Raw genomic sequence first — 25,261 nt, 5'->3', positions numbered from 1 at the left:
TCAGAGGGGATGCTAAGAGCTGAGCGCTCTGAGGATGGAATGAGAGGGTGTGTGTACATACCTGGCACCACACATGGACCACTGCAAGCGTCTAGTAAAAGCTGGTGCCAGTGCTGCTCAAATTTGACAGTGTGTGGAAATCACCTGCAAACCTGGTAAAAATGCAGATTCAGGATCAGCTGGGCCTATGATTCTGCATTTCTGACAAGCTCCCAGGGGTGACAGTGCTACCAATCACACTTATGGCACGGTACAGGGCTAGTCCCTTCTCCTCCTTGCCAGTCCCAAGCCCAATCCCACAATGGGGAGGCACTGCCCTCGTTCCCAGTTGTGGCTGCACATTTGCAATCCTCTGAGAACCTTTAATTACTGATGGTGGTGGGGAAGGGGTGGGGCTCCTACCTCTCAGAGAATCTGACAGAATTGGTCTGGGGTGTGGTCTGAGCATCAGGATTTTAAGAGCTTCCCATACAGCTGAGGCTAGACTTGCTGCCCTAGACGTGCCTGCGGAGGGCAGTAACACACGCAAAGGGGTGTGGAGAAGTTCACCCAGCACAGGTGTGGGGGACAGCATTTGCAGAGACTGGAGGCTGAGTCACCAGCTAGGAGGCTGGGCCAGAGATTAAAGATCCTGGCCAGGATGGGGCCTGCAATCAATACTGAGTCCTCGATAGCTCCCCATGCCCTGGCTGGATAGCCCTAAAAAGGAGTGAGGCCTAGGATGGGCTGGGAGAGGGTGCTGGGCTTGCCAAGGACTGTGCAGGGTGTGTACTAAGGAGAGGCTCCATTTGGGTGCAGCAGGGTGTAGGGGCTGGCAGGGAGCTGGGCTGATTGCTGCTCACTGCCTCTTCGGTGCTACGTGAAAGGCTGGCCCCGGACTGAAGGCAGCTCCGCTGGCCCCATCCTCATCCCCCCAATTGCAAACTGCTTCACTGGCAGTAATAATTTTAGGATTACCGCTTCCTGTGCACCCCTTACCTGGGGCCACTGAACTAGACACGTTTCACCTTACGGCACAAGAACCTCTTAGACTCGACAGCAACCTAACAAATGAGGATCTGAGGCTCAGGGAGGTTATGTAACTTGCCAGGATCACACAGAAACCAGATCCAGATATGAAGCCATATTTCCATCTCACCATGATGCCTCTCCTCACGCTTTCCCTTGGCTGAAATGCTCTTCCCCTTCCTCTCCACCTCTCTAAACTCCAGCCGGTGCCAAGGCTGAGCTCCAATCTCACCTCGCCATGTGTTCCTTTCGAGGTCTTGGAGAGCTCCTGCAGCTCTGGTCTGTAGTTGGCTTTGGGCCACACTAGCTTGTGTTGCCACTCTCCCCATGAGTCACATCTCCGGGCTCAGCTGTGAGGGCTCCAAGGCCAGGGACCACATGTGCCTTTCTGTAGGCCCTAGGCCTCAGGAAGTGTTGGGTGCTGCTAGGGCTGGACCTAGGGTGAGGCAGGTGAGGTGCCTATGGTGCAAAACTTGAGGTGCTCAGGCTTGAGGTTGTGCAAATGCTTCTGGCAGCAGCTACGGGGAGGCCGAGGAAAGGAGAGCAGGTGCTGTGGTGTGTGAGCCCAGAGTCTGAAAGTGTCACCAGACAGAATGGCCTACTCCCTAGAACTCTCTGTGTGCTGGCTGATGGAGTGAACTTATCAACTAATTTATCTTTTGTCTTTTTTAAGGGTCGCACCTGCGGCATATGGAGGTTCCCAGGCTAGGGGTCTAATCGGAGCTGTAGCCGCCGGCCTACACCACAGCCACAGCAAGGCAGGATCCGAGCGGAGTGTGCGACCTACACCATAGCTCAGGGCAACGTAGGATCCTTAACCCACTAAGTGAGGCTAGGGATCGAACCTGAAACCTCATGGGTCCTAGTCGGATTCGTTAACCACCGAGCCATGATGGAAACTCCATTATCAATTAATTTATATATTGTGCCCCTATCAACACTTCTATTCTCAACTAGCGGTTTAATGCGAAGGACTCTTGCCCTAATCAAAGGATGAGCAAGACCTAAAACCAAAGGTTATCAAAATGTTAATTCTGAAATAAAAGTAGAGGTGAGTCTGCCCTATCACCTCGCCCAGGCTGACACACCCAACTCTGGATGTACGAGAACTGGTGAGACCCAAACCATCAAAGAAGTGATTGACTAATGGATGGTGGTTGCTATCCTCCCATTAGAACAGAAGCAAGGACCATGTCTGTTTCATTCACCATTTCATGCCCTCCAACGAGGTCAGCACCTGGGACATGAGTGTGTTCATAACTTTATGTATTTGTTACTCTTAAGTAACAATGACAATGTCTCTGTCAGAAAAGCTTCAGGAAACAGTAACACTTTCAGAAGTGGAAATGATCAGGGTTTAAGAATATATAAAATTTAGGGGGGGTGTGGTGAGTGAAAATCTGAGAAGTGAGGATCACTTTTGAGAAATTTTTTTTTTGTCTGTTTTAGGGCCACACCCTAAAAAGAGTGAGGTTCCCATACAGAGGTTCCCAGGCCAGGGGTCGAATCAGAGCTGTAGCTGCCGGCCTACGCCACAGCCACAGCCACAGCCATGCGGGATCCGAGCCATGTCTGCGACCTACACCCCAGCCTACGGCAATGCCGGATCCTTAACCCACTGAGAGGGGCCAGGGATCAAACCCGTGTCCTCTTGGATGCTAGTCAGATTCGTTTCCGCTGAGCCATGATGGGAACACCCCCTTTTGAGAATTCTTAAAGGTCCCCAAAGTGGGACCCCCTGTGGGGCTGACCTGTGCTGTCAGGGTCCCTGATCACCTCTGTGGGTCCCCAAGCACTTTGCCCTTTGATTAAAAACAAAAACAAACAAACAAACAAAAAAAAAAACAATGCGACAGAGACATTTACCAGCATGCTCTGCCACATTTCCCAATCCCCTGCAGGGAGGCCTGTCCTGTCACCGAGCCTGACCTGACTAGCACAACTGGCAACACTGGTGACTGACTAGTTAGGGGCTTTGTAGCATAACTGAGCCTCAGAAAATGCTTCAAGAATGCAAGCAGCACAAACTTGTAAATACATCTTGACTAGACAAGCATAGGCTTGAAGGCTTTAAAAGAGAAAAAAAAAAAAAGGTTTCCACCCTGCAGTTATCCTGGGCCTGCTCGGCGTGCCAGGACCACCAGTGAAAGCCTACTGTCTGAACCACGCCTGTGACGACCTTGTCAGCTGCAGGTATCCTGCACTGTTGGTTTGGCTGGTTCACTGCCCTTCCTCTGTGGGTTTTGCTTAAGTGAACTCTCATTTGCATTTCCTGAGGAGCCCAGTGACAGGCGGGAAGCCCAGAAGCCTTCTGAAGAAACAGAGGGGAGTCAGAATTAATCATTTGGGGGGGGGGCACCTGACCTCCGGAACCAGGCTCTCCAGCCTCTGTTAAATAGCAGGCAGGGCCTACCGAGGGGGCAGGTTTTTAGTTGTGGGTATCTTTAAGCTTCTTCTCTTCCCCTGACTCTAGAGGGGGGCCTTAAGAATTTGTATCAGGGGTCATTCCAGCCCAGATCTCTGGAGGGGTATTATTATGGTCTTACTGTCAACTACTAGTAGCAGCTCTGAGTTTTTCGGCCGTGCTCTCAGCCCCAGGCGGAGGATGGGCTTCAGGCCAAGCACTACCATCTGCCCAGCCCATTGGCCAAAGGCTTGAGGGTGCCCCCGGAGAACGGAAGCCCTGACCCGCCGCTGTTAGAGACATTTACCAGAATTCCTGAGCAGTCCTCCAAGGCCACTGCAATTCCTGAGATAAAGTGAGGCTTTAGGAAAATGAAAGGCAGCTATTTTTACTCTCATGCCCCCAGCCATCCTGAAGGCTTCGCTCATCGTTCGACCTGACCGGGGCCCTCACGCAGGCTGGCCTCGGGACCCTGCTTGCAGTTTTCCTTCCCTTTCATTTCCTAACAGCTTCTACCCACTCACTGTGTTACTCCACAGGCTTTTCTCTTTCATCTCCTCCAGATGCTGTCATTTGAGGCAGGAACCACACAGACTGTTCTTTCAAGCAATTCTCTAATGTCTTGCATAACCATCCTTCAGAAAGAGATAGGAAAGCCACGTGTTGTAGGAATGAAGGAAGAATTCTAAGAGGGAAAAAAGTCACAGTGGTCACAGGAGTCCATGGACCCTCTGAGTCCCTCCTTCCAGACCAGTCAAAGGCTGGGTTGAAGTCTGCTCTCCTCCTGTCAGCTGTCAGTGAGATTTTGGTAGAAGGTGGCCTTAATTGTTCCAAGCAAATGACAACCCTTCAGAGGTGGATGCCGTCACCTGAACCCCACTGCCGGGTTTGTTGCGCAGGGAGGATGCCCTGCTCTGTGGAGCAATTTAAAACCCTTTAGAAACAGCATTTTTTTGTACTTCACCTTAATCTCAGGATGTCAAGTGGACAGCAAAGATTACCCCCCTTCCCGATGATACAGGAAATGGAGATAAAGCTGCTTCCTGCTGCCTCTTCCTCCCAGTCACCCAGATGGTGCGCACCAGGCAGACCTCTGCTCCTCTCTAATCGCTTCTCCGGGGGTGGGGGGTGGGGGGGGAGATGAAAGGTGGTACCCAGACCTTGCTGGGACCAGAGTCAGGTCCTCACAAAGCACCACCACAACCACAGAGTGTATGACTCTCTACCATTAAAATGTTAAACCAGCCTAAGGGCTCCTTACAACACACGCAGAAACATCCTCTCTACCAAAAGGGGAGCTTCCTGGCATGGCGTGCAGGGCAGAGCTGCTATGGCACCACTCAGATTCAGGGGAGGCGAAGGGAGTGGGGGGCCAGGAGGAAAATTTTAAAGGGTTGTGGGGAGATAAATTTGGAATGAAATAAAAGCAAATTGACATAATCTCTCCAATATAAAAGCTGTTATGTCGTTCACTTCACATGAAAGTGCTATTTGCAGATGACTAGGAAAGGACATAATTACATTTAACTCCACAATACTCTCCTTTAGGGCCAATAATTCTTCATTTGAGAGTAGTCTTTAACAGTGAATCCACATCAGCTTCAACCAGGTAATCATTAGAAAGGCAATGCAGGCTGGCAAAATGCTTCTCCTAGAGTCACATATAATAAGTTTAAAACCTGACAGATTAAAATCAATTTACCAGAGCACTACGAACCTACTTTGAAGGCAACCCAGGATTTTCTCTAAAATTAAATCCATTACAGATGGTCCCCAACTTACGATGGTTCGACATAAGGTTTCTGGATTTTACAATGGCGTGAAAGAGATAGGTATTCTGTAGAAACTGTGTCTTGCAATTTGAGCTCAACCGAACTCTGAATCTGGATCTTCTCCCTGGGCCAGCGATGTGTGGTACAATCATGACAACAGCAGATCCTTAACCCTCTGCACCACAAGAGAACTCAGGCTACGTGTTTTTTTTTTTTTTTTTTTTTTTTAAATCTCATGCCTTTTTGACTCAGAATACGTTCAACTTATGATGATGGGCTTATTAGGATGTAACCCCAAGGTAAACTGAGGAAGACCCATACTTTTATGGCTTAGCTGTAACACAGCTAGAGATCTCGCAAATGGTTAGTCAGGAAGCACCGCAGAGAGAACCAGCTCCAGTTCTTTATTATTCAACCTTGAGGTTCAGTGACCTACCCAGAGCCACCCAGTTAATGAGTGACAGCTACGACAGGAGCATGCAGGTCTTAAGACCCCCCCTGCACCAGGCAACAACCTGTAGCAATGTCACACAAGATGCACCTAGACGCCTGTAGCAGGGCTCTCCCCAGCCTCGCAGCAACCACTCTGGGCTCCCGTGTCCCTGGATTCCATCTCTTACGGGAGGGTGGTTCTAGTTCAGGAGTGGCCTCTTCTAGCCATCTTTACTCAGTTTTATTTCATTTCAGTGGTCTTACAGCCATATTTTTAAAAGTTACTTAGAAAATTCCGTAGGACGGAAATAAAGCTGTAAGAATTAGACTATGGCAAACCTCCAGGCCTGTAAATGAGGATAAGCTTTTTACTTTTCCACTGACAAGAATCCCGGGAGAGGTGTCCTGACTGGCCAGGAGAGCAGGGGAGACTCTACACACGTCCCTGCTGAGACTCGGTCGCTCAACCTCGAGGAGGAGGAGCAGAGCCTTCAGAGGCAACTCGGAGAAGCATGAAGGAAGGGGCTAGAGATGTACTCACTCAGGACCACTCTGCTGTAGAAAGAACTTCACCTAAAGTGGCTTTTCCCCACTGTACAGCAAGGGGATCAAGTTATCCTTACATGCATACATTTTTCCCCCCACCCTTCATTCTGCTGCAAAATGAGTATCTAGACATAGTTCTCAATGCTACTAAAGTGGCTTTAGTTTAGCCTGGTAGACAACTGCAGGAACTCTGTCATTGAAAAATTGTTTGATACAACTTATATCTGGAATCCAATATACAGCACAAATGAACCTTTCCACAGAAAAGAAAATCATGGACATGAGAATAGACTTGTGGTTGCCAAGGGGGAGGAGGAGGGAGTGGGATGGATGGGGAGCTTGGGGTTAAGAGACTATTCCCTTTGGAATGGATTAGCAATGAGACCCTGCTGTGTAGCACTGGGAACTGTCTGGTCACTTAGGATGGAGCCTGATAATGTACGAAAAAAGAATGTATGCATGTATGTGTAACTGGGTCACCATGCTGTATAGTAGAAAATGGACAGAACACTGTAAACCAGGTATAATGGAAAAAATAAACTGTATTAAAAATATATATATATAAAAATCCAAAAAAATTAGTAACTAGAAAAATTCTGTTTGTGAAAGTGTCATTATCAGATGGAAGAAACCACTGGATTATACCCTCCTCTCTCCTCCCAACCTACCCAATACAAACCTCCACGATTCGAGGGAACGCTGGACTATCCATTTGCCTTAAGAGTGCCTGCATCTCCTTGAAATTCACACTGGTGAGAGTCTGAACAAAGAATTTCCCCAAGTTCAGTATCTAATTCCAATACCCACAAATGACATGAGTAAGACGGTGAAGCTTAAATGGGACTTTTACTCTTGACATCCCTTAGTATTCTAAGTGGTTATAAAGCCAAAAGGTCAAGCAGTCTTCAAGTAAGTGACTTTTATTATTCTCTGACATTTCACAGTTAATTTCTACAAAACTTCATACTTCCTCAAAAGACTTCACATTTGGTAAATAAATCTCTATCCTAAAGAATTCATAGCTGGAAAAACACTTCAACATACGCACGAGAGTTACTTTTCGGCAGAAGGAATCAGAGTAAGGTCAGACAACGCCATACTCAATAAAGAGCAATGAGAGTGTAATAAGTTACAAACGCCACTCAACTCCGTTCCCATAACCGATTCAATCAGCAGCTTTTTCTACATGTTTCCATACTGCCGACACGATTTGCCAAAACTTCTCTTAAGCGTTGGGTTGAGCTGAGAATGGCTTTTCACTTTCAGAAGCAGCAGCTTTGCCACAGAGCTCCACGCCAGATCAGATCACGCATCGCTACCACCATCGTTACTTACAGCCTCGTGAAAACAACGGAGATCCTTCTGGTCAACTCCGAGGTGCCTCCATTGCTGATCTGGCTTCTGGCCCCACGTGAGGCTTCTGCTAGCCTCAATGGATCTTTCCTTCCACGGCCTAGCTTCTCTACTTGGCTTCATCAGTTTATTGCTCCATCCACTAGGAAAAGAACACCCATGCTAACAGCCTTGAGAGAATTCTAGCACCGAGTTACAGGACCAGAAGTGCTGGGGGTGGTGCTGCTTCTCCCTGCCACACAGCAGCGAGGGTCGATGGCTTTCAATGCCTTTTACTGTGACAGGAGGGAAATGCAAACCTTCATCTAGGAAGAAGAGTCCAAGAGGTGTGCAGCTCCACAGAGGGTTTTTCCAGTGGAATCAGTTTGGTTCTCAGCAAGTGCTCAGATTTTTGACTCGGTAAGACTCATAACTGGTGCCCAGACTGTTCTAAATGCACCTGTTTCTATAGCTTTGCTGCCAAACATATTCTGCCAAAAAGGAAGCTTCCTAGCATGGTGTGCAGGGCAGAGCTGCTGTAGCACCACACAGATTCAGGGCAGGCACAGGGAGTGGGCCAGGAGAAAAACATTAAAAGGAGCCAAGTCTGCTCACAGACACATTTGCTCTGATTTTTGAAATTCTTACAGAAAGCAAATGGCAGGTAATAATTCTGCACTGATCAGGAGAGTCTAGAGATTTTACCGAGTTATTTCTAAATTGGTCATATCTAAACCATACAGACTTGAAAACAAAATGCAAGAAATCGGAAGCCTTGTAATTCTGAAAGTATGTCAGAGTTACAACTAGCTTGTAAATTTGAAGATCAGCTTCTGGCCTTGGTAGAACTTTAAGAACATTTTCCTTGCAGAAAAGATAAAGGTGGTCATACAGAACTTCTCATGAATCTGAACAAAGATTTTCAAGAGGATGAAATTTTTACATGGGAGGATAAAAAGTTGGCAACTTTACTACTTAGAAATCTGGTCTACAATGAGGCTAAAGAGTGTGTATAATACGGAAGTTCCTATAATACTCTCCCGTTCTAGATGGACTTCACCTGACTCACTACGCATGTGGCTTTGCTGCCAAAATCCAAAGCATAAGGGAAACACGGAAGCCTCTGCTCCACATACCTGTGGGATAAGACAAATGAAAACTCTGGATGTGGAAACAACATAACAAGAATGGTTTCCAATTTTCCGGTGAACTTACATGCCATAACCTTATGATAATTTTAACTCAAAGTTTATCAAGCTTAATAATCATTTCTTTCCCCTTCTGTTTGTACAGAAGGTGGTAGCAGAGGGCTGACTTGTATTATACTACCAGGAACCATGAGGCTGTCTTTAAGATTTTCACACATAAAACAGGTTGCATTGTTTCAAAAGAAGAGAGAGACAAAAAGACAAAAAAGCATAAATTACCAGAATCTTCCAGCTCCCAGCCAAGAGATGCTAGCCATTCCTCCTTTCTTCAGAGTCTAAGTCAAAAAAGCGATTCATCAACTGTAGCTCCAGATGGACCTAAATGCATTCCATACTTTGCAAACCTCAGTTTAAGAGAAATCTGGCTTGTCATTAAAGTGTAAAAGTTAAATGGTACTACCCTTTCCCCTTGACTTTCGAGTTAAAAAAAGCCAAAGCTTTAAGTGCTTATACCCAAGGGCCAATCCATGCCCAAAGCATTTAGGTTCCTCCCAAACTGTCCCATGCCTGGGGGATGCAAAAACCCTCCTCTTATTTTTCCCCTGCGACTAAGGCCTTCAAGGGACGATCCACAGAAGGCTCCTGATGTCACTTACTCCCTGGCTTGACAGGTGTCTCTCTGTATGCTCACCCATGTCACTGCATCCTTGATCAGGGTTAGTGAGTGGGAGGGTGGGAGGTGACAGCTAGGCGGGCCCCACACAGTCATCTCTCCTGCTCTGCCCTGTGATCCATCTAAGTGCCTGCAGGCTAAAGAAGAGGGACTCAAGGACACCCCAATCTGAGGTCCTCGGTGGAACAGAGACAAAGGTAAACTGCATAGACCTCAGGGTGAGAGCAGCCAGGTACTGGCACGTGGCTTCATAAGTGAACTGCTGAACAGTTTAAGTTTAGAGGGAAAGCTCTTACATAGGCTTTGGAAATAGAAGTGGGTAACAGTAAAAGAGTTAAAAAGAACCACTCAAGTAACAGGAAAACATGTTTTCTACGTTATATGTCTGGCTGATCAGAGAACATGTCTAGGTTGCTGCCAGCATGACCTGACCTTGACATTAAAGATGCCTGCAGCTTGGCCCAAGCCTGAGGGGCCCTGCTCTTGGCGGCCTCTACCAACAGCCGGGTCTGCTCCTTCAGCTGGTCTAGTTCCACCTGAGTTGCCTGGTTCTGACGAATCAACTCCTTGGTTTTCAAAGTGATCTCCAGCAAACCAGACCTGTGCAGGACCACGAGTGTATTCTGAAAGCGCCTGTGTTTGCTCTGCCGCTGCTCTGCAAAGCTATCTGGGCTGCGGCAGAGGTGCTCCGCGGCCCACAGAGGGGAGCTGTAACTGGCTGACAGGGGGGACAGCGGCGGGTGGCTCTCCACCCCATGCAGAGAACTGTCTGACGCGCAGACAGGGCTGGCAGGGGAAGCGAAGGTCAGGCTGGGGGCCTTAGCCACGTGGCTGCTGGACACCGGCTGAAGAGTCTGTGGACTTCCGCCCGCCACCAGCGAGGGCACGCCCCGTAGAGCTGAGTCCTCGGCGAGCTTGGCACTGGGGGGCACGGGGGTCGGGGGCCTGGACGGCACAGCGCCAGGCTTGGTCGGCTCACCAGAGGACAGGCTCGGCCCGAGTCTCTCCGTGCAGATCTTCTTCTGCATTCCGCCCTCTCCTCTGTCTTCCGGGCCAAGGGGAAGGCCCCTCTTGCCTGGGTGTGGGGCTATTTTGGTGTAAGAATTCAGAATGGGCAGGTAGTTCCTGGAGTCCGACTTTTTCTCACCCGCGTGACGGGGGCTGACAGGAGACGGTACGGGCGGATGGAGGAAAAGGAGCTGCGGCTGTGCTGAGATCACTTCAAAGGAGGGCTGGACGGTCCACGACTGGAGCTGCGATGAGCTGCCACCCTGAGACAGAGGAGGAGGGCAGCGTGTTACTCGTTCATCACCTGCTGCTGAGGAAGGGGCAAGACCAGCCCTAGGGTGTCTGCAGCCAGCTCAAGGACAGAGCTTCCCTCACACACGGGACAGCCCTTCGGAACATGACTGGACATGTGGCTTAAAAAGCTACTGGGGTCTGGCCTATTTTTTTTTTTCTTAAGGGAAAACGGGAAGAAATAGCTATTTTTATTCAAGTGCTATCACTCAAGAAAAAGAAACTATAAGTCGGTAAAGTAATGACAGAGTTCAAGTCACAAGAGAGGCAATGCCAGTGTGGACAGTACGATTTCCCGCATAAGTTCAAATGTGCTAGGAGTTCCCATTGCGGCTCAGGGGAAACAAATCTGACTAGCATCCATGAGGACGCAGGTTCGATCCCTGGCCTCACTCAGTGGGTTAAGGATCTGGCATTGCCGTGAGCTGTGGTGTAGGTCACAAACATGGCTCTGATCTGGCATTGCTTTAGCTGTGGTGTAGGCCAGCGGCTATAGCTCCGATTCGACCCCTAGCCTGGGAACCTCCATATGCCATGGGTGCGGCCCTAAAAAGACAAAAAAATAAAAAAAATTTTTTTAAAAGTTCCACATGTGCTGATCCCGACACTATAAATGTGACTTTACATCAAAGTCTATCTTCATTTAGTTACATCTGGAACCTGTTTTTAAAGCAATGACGCCCAACAACCACAACGCTCTCCAAGGTACGAAATGCCGCCATGTATGGGTGCTGACTACAGGCCGACGCTGTGTGGTACTTCACATGGGTTGTCTCATTTAATCTCCATATTGACCCCATGAGGTGGTTATCATTTCCCTCCACAAACAGGAAACTGAGGTTTAGAAGGTTGAACTAACTTGCTTTTGGTCCCCAAGCTACTTTATGTAAGGAAGCTAGGATTCCATCCTCTGACTCCAAAACCCAGCCTGACTATTCCACTACACTGCTTTTGTTGTACTCCTCCATTATAATTTTAATGTTTAATTAATGATTCACACAGAAATCTAATAAAGAAGGGCATGGCTATCTGTCTCGAAAATTTCAAAGCCAATCCAATTCCAACCTGGGCCCAAAGACCTGAGTGCAGATGAGGCTGGGCAGAGAGAGCCTGACAGAGGTTCTTACCTTTGGAGAAGTCATGTGATTTGTCTGAGGAAAGCAAAGGACGATGCTCCCTCACAGGCACACTCATTTGCATACATTTCAGCTTCTTGGATACCTGGCTAGGATCTTTAAGCCAAGATCTACTATAGTTCATCTCCTGTGCAAAGGCTGGGATGACCTGAAGAGTGCATCCTGGAGCCCTCTTGGTGTTCAAACACACCCTGCAATGTACACAGGCAAGCAATGCCAGGCCCGTCAACCGCACTCCCCCGTCAGAGGACACAGAGAGTCAGAGGTCTTTCCAGGAACGTCAGCCTGGCTCAGCTCAGTCAGAAGCTAAACTTCAGACTGTCCTAGTCATTCGTGCCTTAAGAGGCGACCTACCAGGCAAATGGATCCAGAAAATACCCAATTCATTGCTTTCCCAAAATGATTTCACTGGATTGCTCCTCTAAGGCTGTGGCTATGCCTACTCAAGACACTCAGCTTATTTATTCTCATTTTTAGCTTTTACAGTGTATCATTCTTGTTGAGATCACCTGAGGGAATACCAGACAAGACTTTAGACTTGAATAGGATCTCAGAATCATTTCACCTAAGATCTCATGCTAAAGATGAGGAAACTGAGGTCCACAGTGATTAAGTAATTGTGTGTAAGATCACATAGTGTGGTGGTAGAACTGGAATTATACCCTCAAAAGAAAAATACCTAAAACCAAGGCAGCAATGATTAAGACATGACGCAAAAATATTTAATTCTTTTAAATTTGGAATGTGCTGGAGTCTAGCACATGCAAAAAATAACTAAGCTCCTAGATGGCTCCCTTAGGTCAGTCTGCTCCCATGTGTCCTGTCCCCTGATCAAGCCCAGTGGCCTCCCCAGTGGCTCTCTCTCCTAAAGATGACGGCTTCGCTGGGGCCGCCTACACCCTCTGCATGTGGGCTGTTCCCAGGCCTCTGCAGCTGCCAGCCTTGCCCATGACAAACAAAGACGCCCAAGAAAAAGTGGCCAGGGGCCAGAGAGGAAGGCAGGGAGGAAAGAGCAGGAGACGGAAGCCCTGAGAAGCACCACGGCCCTGGTGGGGCCTGGACAATCTCATTTGGGTTCCATTTCATGTTTTTATTCTCTAGCCTCAGCGCAGTGAGGGGAGCTGTGCTTCCAGCTGAGAGGTGATTTGCCAAGCAAATATCTTTAAATTCTTCTTCCAAACTCACCAGGCTGCCTTGTCGAAAGTCGGTTTGTGTTCCTCAGCAAAAAACTAAGTAATAGTTAAGACGTTAAGGTTTCTTGTCAGGCTGCAGCCATGTTCTTCTACCTGAGGCAGGCAGGTCAACCACATAAAGCCAGATTTCAAACTTACTAGCTTCGAGCAGCCTCGAGCAAAGGGGGGTTAAGGTTACATGCTCTTTAACCAAGTTCATATATATGATTGAGATCTCTGTTTCAAACACTGGGGCTTAGCTTAGATCTTCACCTAAATCTTTTCTTTCATATCTAGGCAATAATCACATAATTTGCATAGTTATGGTGCTTTTTCTTCTCTCTCTTTTTTGCAGCACTCAAGGCATGTGGAAGTTCTTGGGCCAGGGATCAAACCTGTGCCACAGCAGTGAGCTGAGCCACTGTGGTGACAATGCTGAATCCTTAAGCTGCTGTGCCACACGGCAACTCCAATTTGCATAGTGATGTAATCAAGCCTGAAACAGGGTATGTTCCAACTCCACAGCAATGCCACGTGGGCTCTGCTGGTAGAGCCATACCTAAACCAAAGAGCCGCTTTCTCACTAATGACATAGCTTTGGCTGATTACTAGAAAATGCTCAGAATGCAACATGAGAAATTGTTCTACTGCTTCTATAGAGTAGAAATTGCTTCTATTTCCCAAATATTTCTAAATTCCCAGGGCAATTCAAATTAAAAGGAGATCCTCTTGTTCCTGCCCTAAATTCTACCACATATTAGAATGCACAACAGAGGTTAGGACATTTCTGCCTGGTTCCTTTAAATATGACTAAAGAATTCCAGATCACTTTGGACACACTGGGGATGAGGAAATACAATAGTCTTTCAGTCTGGAAAATGAGAACACGTGTCACGACTCTCATAATCCAAGGGCACGTCCTCCGCCCAGGACAGAAACGCAGTGGGTGCGGTCCTGGTGCCCTGCTTCTCACCTCTCTCCCTGGCAGAGGGAGAGGCTCTGGACACAGGCAGCTCAGAGACTCTAGTCTGAAGAAGTCAGGAGAGATGAGCCCTCCTCACCTGTTTGACCAGCACGTTCTTCATGACAACCATGGGGGACAGCGTCGGGAAGGCAGCGCTCACAGGCTTGGAGCTCGGCCTCGGCCGGTCCTCTGGGCTCCAGCCTAAGGCGCCCAGCACGTCCTCGGACTCCATCTGCTCTGCCGAGCTCAGGCATTCTGAGCTCCCATCTGGTGGCAGAAGAAGAGTCAGGTCACTTGGGCTCTTAACCAGTCCTGGGGAGTCACGGACCCCCTTTCAATGGACCAGAACACTTGAGATATGTGTTGTCGTGAATTTTTCTGAGAAGGTCTTTAGCTTTCATTGGAATCTCAATGGATCCGTAATTATCCTCCCACCCCCGAAAGGTTCCGAACCACCGCTTTAGGACAGTAGACTTCCTTTCTAACTCCCCTCCAGACCCGGGTTCCTGTGAAAGTAACCATCCCGTCTGCAGCAGGGATGGGTGAAGGCTTCAAAACTAGCACAGCACCTTCAAGAATGTGTTGCTGAAAGGGGAGAGGAGTGTGTGTGTGTGACCTGGGGCAGGAGTAAGACCTTTAGAGGCTGGGAGCACCACATGATATGACAATAAAAACAAAACCAACCCATAAAACCTCAAAACTTATCTGCATGCTAAAATTAAAACAGCTTCCTCCTAAGTTTTCTAATTGTAAAATGCTGGATAAGTCCATCAAGCTAAGATTTACAACGCGTCTCTCTGTTATTCCCCTCCACCCAGTTAAGCGCCTCCTCTGTTAGTGTCCTACATGCATGCCGAGGGTGTCCCTGGGGATCCTGCGTGAAGGGTGATGGAAAGATACTCTCCAGGCAAAGACAAGGAGGTTGCCCTACGTGAAATCCATACAGAAAGGACGTAATTAGCTCCCCACTGGAGTAACCAAGAGACTGCTGTCACCCTGCCAGTGAGGAGGCTGGGAACACCCTAAATGCTCATTAAAACCTCACAGTAATCTGGATGAGGCCGGACTGGAATGCGACTATGATTTAAGAGTGCAAATGTCAACACTTGCATTTAATCCGATTCTCCAGAGAAGCTTTTTAGAAATAAATTATGGGTGTTGGGGGGTCCTCTCCTCAATCTAGCAAACTGGTTTATCTGGAGGCCAGCCATGCACTTTCACAAAGCACCATAAGTCATCCAAATATGCAACTAGTTAAGAATCATTAGGCCAGAAATAAAGGACTTCAGAGACAAAGTGCATACTCTAATACAGGAATCTTAGTTTCTAAATGTCATTCTGCATAAAAAAGGAACTGGGGCTCCCTAGAGAAATGGCTGATGCCAAGTTTGTGGCAGGGAAGGGTGCAAGATGGGCCTGGACATATGGTCCCAGAAAGCAAGGAAGTGCTCAACGAATGGGGACATGTCAAAAGGACAGGTGCTGTCTAGAAGGGACCCCAGTGACCAAATGCAGGATGATTTGAGTATCAAAAAGAATGATGATAATGGACTGACAAACCAAGCTACAAAAGAATCCCATGAGTCCACAGTGACACTCAAAAAAGGGGGTGGAGGAGAGAAAGTACTTCTTTATGGAAGACTGTCGGCTAATAAAATGCACAGGGAATGACAGAATTAGATCACCATTTTCAAACCCCCAGTGCAGTCACTGATTCAGGCAAAGATCATCAATGGATGCTAAAACCACTAGTCGGGAGTCAGCTGGGGAATGGGATAGTCACATAGTCTCAAAGTATCATCCCACAAATTGCTTATGAATTACAAAGAGAAAAGGGTAAGTTTGCAATAAAGAGATCTGGTATACACTGACACACTCCCTTAACCAAGTGATCAACCACAGCACCACCAAGAATGAGACAAATTTAGGGTCACCTTGTATGTCACAATGAGAAGAATATAGTAATATAAAAAAATGCAATATTCTATTTTTTAAAAGTTTACCTTGATTCCCCTAATGGGGAAGCTACTATAGAAACCGGGTATAAAACATTCTATAAAACAACAAGCCTCATTTAAAGATGCTGATGTCCAAGAAAAAAAAAAGAAAGAAAAGGGAGATGAGGAAGCACTTCTAGACTAAATAAGATTAAGAAGACAGGACAACAAAATGAAATACACAGCTCTCACTTGGATTCTGGACCCCAAACAAACCAATATACAAAGACTAACAGCTATAAAAGACACTATCTAGACAACGGGAAAAATCTGACTATGGGTTGTAGCTAATGATTAATAGCAAATTACATCATATCCCAAGGTAACCAGAATGGTAACTCAGGCATGACGGAATCACTGGCACCTGGCCCAGGTGTGGCTGGAGGCAGTCACTGGGGCCACTTTCTGGGGCATAATAACTTTGATTAGTTTTAATACTGCCTTATGTTTGAAGAGCACAATACTTCTTAAAGCATTTCTACAAAGAGAAGAGGAAACTTTCAGAAAAACTATCCAGACTTTGGGACATGTTGTAGAATAGCTGGCCTGACAAAGCTGCAGCTATCAGAATAAGCACGAGACTGTCCACAGTATTGGGAATAATAAACAGGGAGCAGGATTACGGACAATGTTTATTCTCTTCTTTGCATGTACCTAAACTTCTAAGCTTCTACAACAAGCAATGTATTACCTTCGTGATGTGAAAAACATACAAGAAACAAACATGATGTTAAAAGAGGAAAAAAAAGACACTTAGGCCTGCAAGGTTTCCCAAATCTGTCTGATCACACGCATCACCAGACACTTGTAAAGTATAAAACCCACACTCCAGGCCTTCCCCCTGACTCTGGGTATCACAATTTCCAGGACAGGGGTCTGGTGATCAGTACTTAACAAACGCCTGAGATGAGCCTTATGATGAGGTAACCTTGGGAAACAACGCTAAAAGCTCAAGAAGAAAAACCCAAAGGGCTGTGAGCTGGCCTCCCTTTCCTGGACTGTCCTCATTCTAATCCCTAGGACAGTGCTCTGTTCCTCGCCGAGCAGCGGTCTATTTATAATTTGGCTTCCTGGTAGCATACCTACAAGAGAAAATAAACCAATCTAAGGATGCGTGTCCTCGTTTCCCTAACAGCTGCACTTCTCACTATGAATTAATAAATCAACACAATGGATTGATAAATCTCCATCTGGATAATATAAATCTTCCTCTGGGAGAGGGGTCCACTCTCAGGATGCTGACCCAGCCAGAATCCCTTGGGCCAAAAATGTTGACACTAGAGCCGTATTTAAGCCACTACTCACAGACCTGGAAATAAAAAAGCCTCAAGCCTCGGCACAGAATTAAAAGATTTACTAGGAATGCAGCTAGTCCTTTCAGATAAGGCTTAAGACAAACTAGTCAGAAAAACTACCCTTTCTTATCTTTAACAGATACTCAAGCTTGGAACTGGGCCAGGAGGCTCATAGTCAAAATACAAAATACATAAATACTGGGAGGAATGGGTTTGAGAGGGAGAGGTTTTTAAACAGAGCAAATTACTTTCTTAGCAAAAAAAGTTACCTTAATAAATTATATACTGCCTTTGTTTAATTTGTTACATGTGATGATAACATGCAGGGTTTTTTTTTCCCACAATGTGACTATTCTTATGAAAAAGGAAGACAACAGAATTATGAGTATTTAGATATTTTTTCCTAGTAACCACTTGCCACAGTTGGAAATATAACATTTAAAGTTGAGAGTCTGGAGTTCCCGTTGTGGCACAGCAGAAACAAATCCGACTAGGAACCATGAGATTTCGGGTTCAACCCCTGGCCTCGATCAGTGAGTCAAGGATCCGGTGTTGCTGAGAGCTGTGCTGTAGGTCACAGGTGCAGCTGGGATCTGATATTGCTGTGGCTGTGGTGTAGGCTGGCAGCTGTAGCTCCAATTCGACCCCCTAGCCTGGGAGCCTCCATATGTCAAGGGTGCAGCTCTAAAAAGACAAAAACAAAAACAAACAAAAAATAAATAAAGTTGAGAGTCTGGATTTCCCATTGTGGCTCAGCCAAAACAAATCTGACTAGCATCCATGAGGACGCAGGTTTGATCCCTGGCCTTACTCAGTGTGTTAAGGATCTGGCATTGCCGTGAGCCGTGGTGTAGGTCGCAGACATGGCTCAGATCTGGCGTGGCTGTGGCTTGGTGTAGACCAGCACCCACAGCTCCAATTTGACCCCTACGCTGGGAGCCTCCATATGCCACGGGTGTGGCCCTAAAAATAAATAAATAAATAAAATAAAAGAAATTTAAGAGTCTGAGTTGAAAAAAGATGTGCAATCATTCCTTCAGAACTAAGCCCACTGTGACTCCTGAAGACTCGGCCATATGGGAAGAGTCACCATTTTAAGAGATCAGAGAGCTGTTTCTCCAGTGGGTGAAATCTTCCCATCCTTACCACACAAGTGAGTTTTAGGAGGACATTTTTCAGGCAAACCATTCATTATAATGTAGAAAGGATGAGGTATTTTTAACCTGAAAATCCAGAGTCCTTATCTGACTCAGCAGCTGCCATGCCGAGTTGACGAGACACTTTTTTCATCTCTGTGCCTTTGCTTAGTTTGGCCGAGAGCCTTCTAGGGCCCTCTCTGGATGAGCTCTTCCTCTCCATGTTTTACTGGGCTGGAACTGGACGCATCAGGACTCTTTTCATCTGGACTTCCCTGTGAAAAACAACAATTACATAAGAAGTCACTGTCTGGAGCGCTGAGACAGGTGATCTACAACGGCAAGCAAAGTAAGGGCAAAGGACACTGGCCTCGCCCACTTCCTCCGCGTGCATTTTCTCAGAGGTCTCAACTGACAGAGGCTACAGGTTACACAACAGTGGAATGGTTTCCACCCCAGAGGAGGTTCACTGTCCTGGCACTGCCCTCTCAATCCATTACAAATGCAAAGCACACAACCACATTCAGTGGCAGCTTTGTAAACTGCAAACAAAGGCACATCTGACTGGGCTTTCTGGAATGTTCCCTGAGGGAGGGGAGGAGAGGTGATGCTCGCCTTGGACTAGGCCTGCTTCCCAGGATGCATCTGCAGACTCCAGACCTCCTGCCACCTCCCAGAGTGTGTAGTGTCTCAAATTAACCTTTCACTTTTTTGGATGAGACGTTGAACGGAGTGAAAAACAATGCCTTATATATGCATGCTACATTTTGGCTTAAAGAGCACTTCTATGCACACATAAGACCATATATAATAGTGCTCTGATTCCACAAAGGCCCACAACGTTACTGCCGATCAGGTTCTCTCACTTGAGACTCACAACATCCTTCTCAGTGGCTATTCCATTCTACAGAGGAGGAAGTTGAGGCTCAGATATGTTACATTCGGCCATTTAAAATTATTTATCAAGTCCTGCTATGAACCAGGTATCATGCTAGGAACGGAGGTACAGAGTGAATCAAAGAGACTGGGTCACCCCCTTCCTGAAGAGAAGCCTAGGTTTAATCCAGTGACACACCGCTGGTAAAGCAGACCCAGAACTAGGCTAACAGTGCAAAGCATGAGACCAATATGCCCTTCAAAGGGCTGGCAGAGGCTGAGGACCTTCCAGATATTTTAACAGGGCCCTCTGCATCACCAAGGAATGGCAGCTGTAAGGGTGGCATGGTAAGAACACAAGGATACCGCAGGGATAAAGAGAACAGGGACCAATAGCAAAGATGAAGATAGTAATGGAATGCATTAAGAGTTACTGTCTGAATGTTTGTGTTCCCTCAGATTCATATATTGAAATCCTAAGCCCTAAAGATGATGGCATTAGGAGGTGGGGCCTATGGGAGGTGCTTAAGTCATGAGGGTGTCGCCTCATGGGATTAGCACCTTAGAGGAGGCTCTAGAAAGGCCCTAATCCCTCCCACCACGTGAGACAGTGAGAAGTCTGTGACCCAGAAGAGGGCCTTCGCTGGACCATCCCAGCATCTAGAACTGTGAAGAGTACAATTCTGTTGTTTACAAGCCACCCGGTCTGTGTTTTGTTACGGCAGCTCAAATGGACTAAGACGGTTTAAGCAACACCTGGTGACGTTTTTTCCCCACCCCACCTTGGACTTCATTTGCTTGTCCTTCTGGGTCGAAGGAAACATGGGCCCCTTGGCAAACAGCATCGTATGTGAAATACCCTGAAAATGCCAAGTGTGAACATTTCTGCTAATACAGAATCTACTGAAGAATAACAACTACTCCAGAAGCAGAGGAGGGCTTCAAAATGAAATCACAAAGAAGACAAGGATGCTTACAGGCACCCTTGAGAGAGCCTCCTGCTCATACTTTGCATGCAGGAGAAGTGGACTAGAGGGAATGCGCAGTCAGTGAACAGAATGAGGCTGAATTTTGAACACGGTTCCAAGTAAAAATTATTTTGTATCATACCTGACTCATCTAAGAGGGCTGGCTTCCCCATTCAATCCATGTCAAGCTGAGTACTCTTTGACAGGCACGTTTAGGGTTACTTTGGCATTACGTGCATGAAAGATAAACAGTGGCACTGTCACAACTTGTATGGCACTTTGCAAAAGCAACATCTCTCTACTGGATGGCTGTAAGTTTGACAGTTTAAAAAGCAGAATAAAATGTAGAACTATCTCTAATTAAATCAGCACCCTTTTGTATGAAACCCAACTAATGTACACTTCATTTTCCTGAAATAATACTGTCTGCAAGTGAATAGGGGGCTTCTTCAAAATGGAGACAGATGACGCTGGTGGACGGGCAAACAGGTTTAACTCAGGTCGGACCCTGAATGCTGATTTAGATTAGGAAGGTAGCTCCTGTTAGATGCAATGAATTAAGAACTTGAGGAGTTCCTGTTGTGGCTCATCGGGTTAAGAACCTGACACGGTTTCCGTGAGGAAGTGGGTTTGATCCCTGGCCTCGCTCACTGGGTTAGGGATCTGGCGTTGCCACAAGCTGCAGTGTAGACTGCAGATGGGGCTTGAATCCAGCATTGCAGCTAGGCTGGCAGCTGCAGCTCCGTTTTGACCCCTAGCCCAGGAACTCCCATATGCTACAAGTGTGGCCTTAAAACAAAACAAAACAAACAAAAATTAGCAAAACTTCACCTTATCCTATGAAACGTGGATTATCTTACAGGCATTTTAGAGAAAGCATCCCAACTTTCACAACCCTTGTGACGAGACAACGAACAAAGTCTTGCTACTGTTATTAAAGTGCAGTAAGTGGAGCTACAGGAATTTATCTGGATCATCTGAGAATCTGCTGGACAATATTGATTGTGGAATCAAAATCCCAAAACACTGACGTATCAGTTAAAAGGAGAACAGATGCTAGAAGTTTAGAGCCTGGGGAACTGGTGGCACTTGGAAATAAAGAATGCGTAATCTACTTTAGAATAGTAAATGGACTACTTTGAATGTTCAAGTGCTAAAAAATATAAAAGCCTCTGTCCTAAGTAAAGTTCTCTTTAAGCAGCAGAAAGCCCTAGTGTTGCAAGAAGTTCAAGTGCAAAAGAGAATGGAGGGCTACGTGCCATCTTGACCTGTTCTCTCTGAGAGGCACTTCCCTCCGGGAGTGGTGCTGAGGATGTCAATTAGCCAGTGAACAACAGACCCATTCATACACAGCACCAGATGAGGCCCTCGACCAGAGAGAAGCAGAATGATGGCATTCACTAGCGGTGCTCTCAAACCCAGGGCCACACCAATGGCAAGGTCTGAAAACCTCAACAGATTTTTTTTTTTCTCTTTGGTGTTATTTTATGATAAAGTCAGATGCTCATTAGCGGACCATGGGTTGAAATGGGTTACCAAGCTCATACCTACTGTGCCATCTGTGCTTCCTGGCGCAGACTGGAAACCACTATGACTGCCTTACAAACATCTCAGGTCCTCATGAGCCGAACTCTGCAGCAGGACTCCAAGTTAAGCTGGGATCAAACGGGCCTCTTATTAGAGTGCACATGCAAAACACTGTCCAAGAGGTTCCCAGAGCAAACAGGACACACTAAAACTCACAATGGAAAGTGAACCAGTAAATAGAGGTTTATACAAATTGTTATAAAAGTCTCGTGGGTGCTCCACAGCACTTGGTGCTTACTTCTACTTATGCACTTCTTACATTAGCGTCTAGTTATCTGTTTGTCTTCTCCACCTCAAGGGTTATCTTTTCGTCTTTATGACCTCAGCCCCCAACAATTAATGTATGAGGGACTCAAAAGAATAATAAATTCCAACAAATCTTCTGTCCTGCTGAGTCTCACTGACAGTCCTAGCAGCTTAGCTGTCACCAAAATACCCGAACAGCTTGAAGGTCAGGAGTGTGCACTTTCAAACACCATGGTCACCTAAAGATCTAACGGCCAATCTGGTCTCCTGCGGGAAACAGAGCTCATCTACCCTTTATTCTAAGCTGAAACCTCGCGGGTAAATCTAGCAACCAAATTAAAGGTTGGTCAAATCCACAAACAATCTCTATGAAGATTTTGGTTGATGATAAAAAGGGGAACCAAGGTGTAGAAGGAAAGGATCTGAAATGCTGCTCGCACATCTCTCCTTTTTTAGATACTTGGCAACTTGCCTGAGAGCTCAAGTTCCCTTTAAAATGTGTCACATGTATAACAAGCGTGCATGGGCAGAGGTGTGAGGTGAGAACCCAAGCAGAGGCTTAAACCCAATAAAAAGACAAGGCCATAGAAAACTAAGATCATACCACCCAGAAAGCCGTGAGTAATCTCAGCTGGAATTATAAATACAGTATTAGGGTTTCTCCAAAGTCATTTCCTCTTAGTCTGCATATTCAGAGATACCATTCCGGGGGAATATCTGTGTATTTTAACAAAGGAGTGAAAACAAAAAACAAAAAATACCCCAGCTACCTAAATCTCTAATACTCATCTATCTTCCCCTTCACATCCATTTTCATGCTCCAACCTGGCTGCAAATTCATGTCAAAGATCCTGAACCTCAATTCCATACAACATCCTCTGTTTGGCACCAGGTACGGCTCACTCCATTCTTCTCTCTCAAAGAGTTGATAAGATTAGAGAACTTTCTCAAATCCCCTGCTTGGAGAAGGGTTCAGTGCCCACCCACCCCGCATTCACACCAGCCCACGATGCATCTGTGCCAGACAGCAGGAGCGCCCTCCAGGCATCCACAAGCCTGCCAGCTCAGCAGGGCAGAACTGGGCAGACCCCAGGACTGTGCTGTGACTGGCATACCACCAGCCTCCCAGAGCAAACTGCCAGGACTGGGCAATAATAGAGAGCCTGGCTGCGGCCTGGGCCCTGGGCCTGGATCAGAGCTCTCCCCAGCCCACCCACACTAACCACTAACTCCTTACTAGGCTCTGCCCACCTTCTCTCCACCTCCCCACCTCCTGGCACCACGCCTGGAAAGGTGGTCACCCTGAAGAAATAACCAGCAAAGTGGGTGAAGGCAGGTCTCTGGAAAAGACAGCACACCTGTGCCCCGGGCTCAGAACGGAGCACTATCTCCCATCACCAAATTGGACGCCCAAGACCCTCACAGGGTTGCCAGCCCTGGCGTCCACTCACCTGCCCGTTCCCTGCCCCTCTGCTCACAGCCCGGCTGGCCTCCAGACTGTCCCCCCACGCCCGGAAGCCCAGCAGGCTGCTGCCCCCAGGGCCAGACCAGAACCCACCGGCCCAAACGGTCTCATCCCATTTCCTCCCCACCCCCACAACCCCCTCCTCACCCGCGATTTCCTCTCCTACGCAGGCTCGACCCTCGCAGCAAAACCAACCAACTGAATGAGAGAGGGACGCACCACCCCCAGGTCCCACCGTTTGGCCCTCGGTCCCCCGAAAGTGCCCACTCTCCCTCTTGCTTACCTCGCCTCCCTTCTCTCCCCTCCTCCCACCTCCTTTCCCCGTGTTCCTCGCTCAAATCCTTTCCCTTTCCCCTCAAGCCTCCCCTTTCTCACCTAGGACCGGGGTCGCCGCTCCACGACCGGACAACTCTGGGCTAAGGTGGCGCATGCGCAAGCCCGGCCCAGCAACTCCATGACAACCCCGTCGTCGTGGGATCTCAAGCTATCCCCGGGCCTCCTGCCCATTTCTCCTCCCCCAGTCTCCGCCGCGGCTTTCGCCGGCCACGTGACCCAGCCCGGAGGACCCGGCACCACCGAGACGGCTCACTGGTCTAGAAAGGCACTCGGAGGCGCACGGTGTTCCCGCCTCCTCGGCAAGAGGGCGCCGACACGCCTCTCCGGGAGGGGCCGACGCCCTTACGAGCCGGCGCTCTGTCTTTGGAAGGCGGGAGTCTCTATGGTTGGTTCCGCAGGCCTGGCCGCCATTTTGTACAGGGACCTAGAGGCCTGAGCGGCGGCGGCGGGCGGGGGCGGTTCCGAGGCGGGGCCTGGGGAAGCCGGGCTGGGCCGGCTTCTACCTGACAAGGCAGGAGGCGTGATTTTCCTGGGGGGGGGGTGGGGGTTGCCTGGGGGAAATGACTCTTTCGGCTAGTAAGCCAGGACGCCTTTAGGGTTGGGGAGCGCGGCAGGCCATGCTGACTTGCACGCGAGCAAGAGCGGAAGGGGCCGGCGTGGGAGGGCAGGCGGGTAGCCTGGCCTTGTCTCCGCCCGAAGGAGGCTGGCCCGGACCGCCCCGCGCACAGCTCACGTGGTTGCCACGCCTGGCGCGGCGGCTGGTTTGCGTTCCCTGCCGGCCCTCCCCGTGCTTCACGAGGCAGCGATGCAATCAGTATTTTTGTCGGCTGATTTCATGTCATTTGATGTATGACTCACTTTGTCCTGTGCAGCAAACCTTAGTGCTGGGTTTCACATGGATTCTCTTTCTCACGCCACTTCTTGAAGTATTACAAGGAGCACATGTGTATTAGCTGAAGAAAAGGTTACGATCAGTTTAAGTTCTGATGTGCTGAATCAGTGAAGGTTACTTCTTAGACTAGGAAAAACTCCTTCGCAGTTGAAAAAGAGGACATGGGTGAATTTAACAGTGTTAATTAGCCCAGGCAAATTCCAGAGGTACTCTGTCCAGTAGGATAGCCACTAATCACTAGGGGACAATTGAAACTAATTTTTAAACATGCAAAAATTGGGTTTCACATTCAAGCTGTCCACTTTTCAAGTCCTCAGTAACCACATGTAGCTAATGGCTACTTTGGGAACAGTGCAGATTTTGTATAGCACATTGCCAGCATCACAGAAAGTTATGTTGGAGGGCGCTGATCTAGATGATGAGGCAGGGGGAATCACCCTATGTTGGTAATCCAAGCCTTGCCAAGTTGCGAGCGCTAGGTCATGGGTAATCATATTAGTCCTCCAGATACAGAGAGTGCTAACGCATTACTGGGCATGAATGTATTTATTCGGATAAGTGCCACTAACGAATAATA

General features: G+C 47.7%; 1 protein-coding gene across 2 annotated transcripts; it reads right to left on the bottom strand.

The window, feature by feature from the left end:
* Positions 1 to 7,066: 7,066 nt before the first annotated feature.
* On the bottom strand, positions 7,067 to 24,151 carry CIPC (CLOCK interacting pacemaker). 2 transcript variants are annotated; one of them, XM_047795675.1, is made up of 5 exons: positions 23,832 to 24,151; positions 21,706 to 21,813; positions 18,402 to 18,589; positions 13,984 to 14,153; positions 7,067 to 10,586 (listed from the first exon to the last, which is right to left on the bottom strand). In XM_047795675.1, exons 3-5 carry the CDS (start codon positions 18,535 to 18,537, stop codon positions 9,693 to 9,695), a joined length of 1,200 nt encoding a protein of 399 aa, XP_047651631.1. In that variant the 5' UTR covers positions 18,538 to 18,589; positions 21,706 to 21,813; positions 23,832 to 24,151; the 3' UTR covers positions 7,067 to 9,692. The 2 variants fall into 2 exon arrangements, with proteins under 2 accessions (XP_047651631.1, XP_047651630.1); XM_047795674.1 differs by lacking the exon at positions 21,706 to 21,813 and having other exon boundaries at positions 23,832 to 24,148.
* Positions 24,152 to 25,261: the final 1,110 nt, after the last annotated feature.

This window comes from Phacochoerus africanus, chromosome 9, assembly GCF_016906955.1.
Source record: "Phacochoerus africanus isolate WHEZ1 chromosome 9, ROS_Pafr_v1, whole genome shotgun sequence".
Taxonomy (NCBI): domain Eukaryota; kingdom Metazoa; phylum Chordata; class Mammalia; order Artiodactyla; family Suidae; genus Phacochoerus; species Phacochoerus africanus.
Note: the sequence above shows the minus strand (reverse complement) of the source record. Positions and strands in the feature narration are given on the sequence as shown.

What these genes read in the sequence shown, in the direction of transcription:
- CIPC (XM_047795675.1), bottom strand. Translation starts at nt 18,537, where the DNA reads ATGGAGAGGAAGAGCTCATCCAGAGAGGGCCCTAGAAGGCTCTCGGCC. An exon ending in TAAGGACTCTGGATTTTCAG is followed by an intron (nt 14,154 to 18,401) that starts GTTAAAAATACC and finishes TTCTGCCACCAG; the next exon opens with ATGGGAGCTCAGAATGCCTG. An exon ending in AGAACGTGCTGGTCAAACAG is followed by an intron (nt 10,587 to 13,983) that starts GTGAGGAGGGCT and finishes CCTCTGTCTCAG; the next exon opens with GGTGGCAGCTCATCGCAGCT.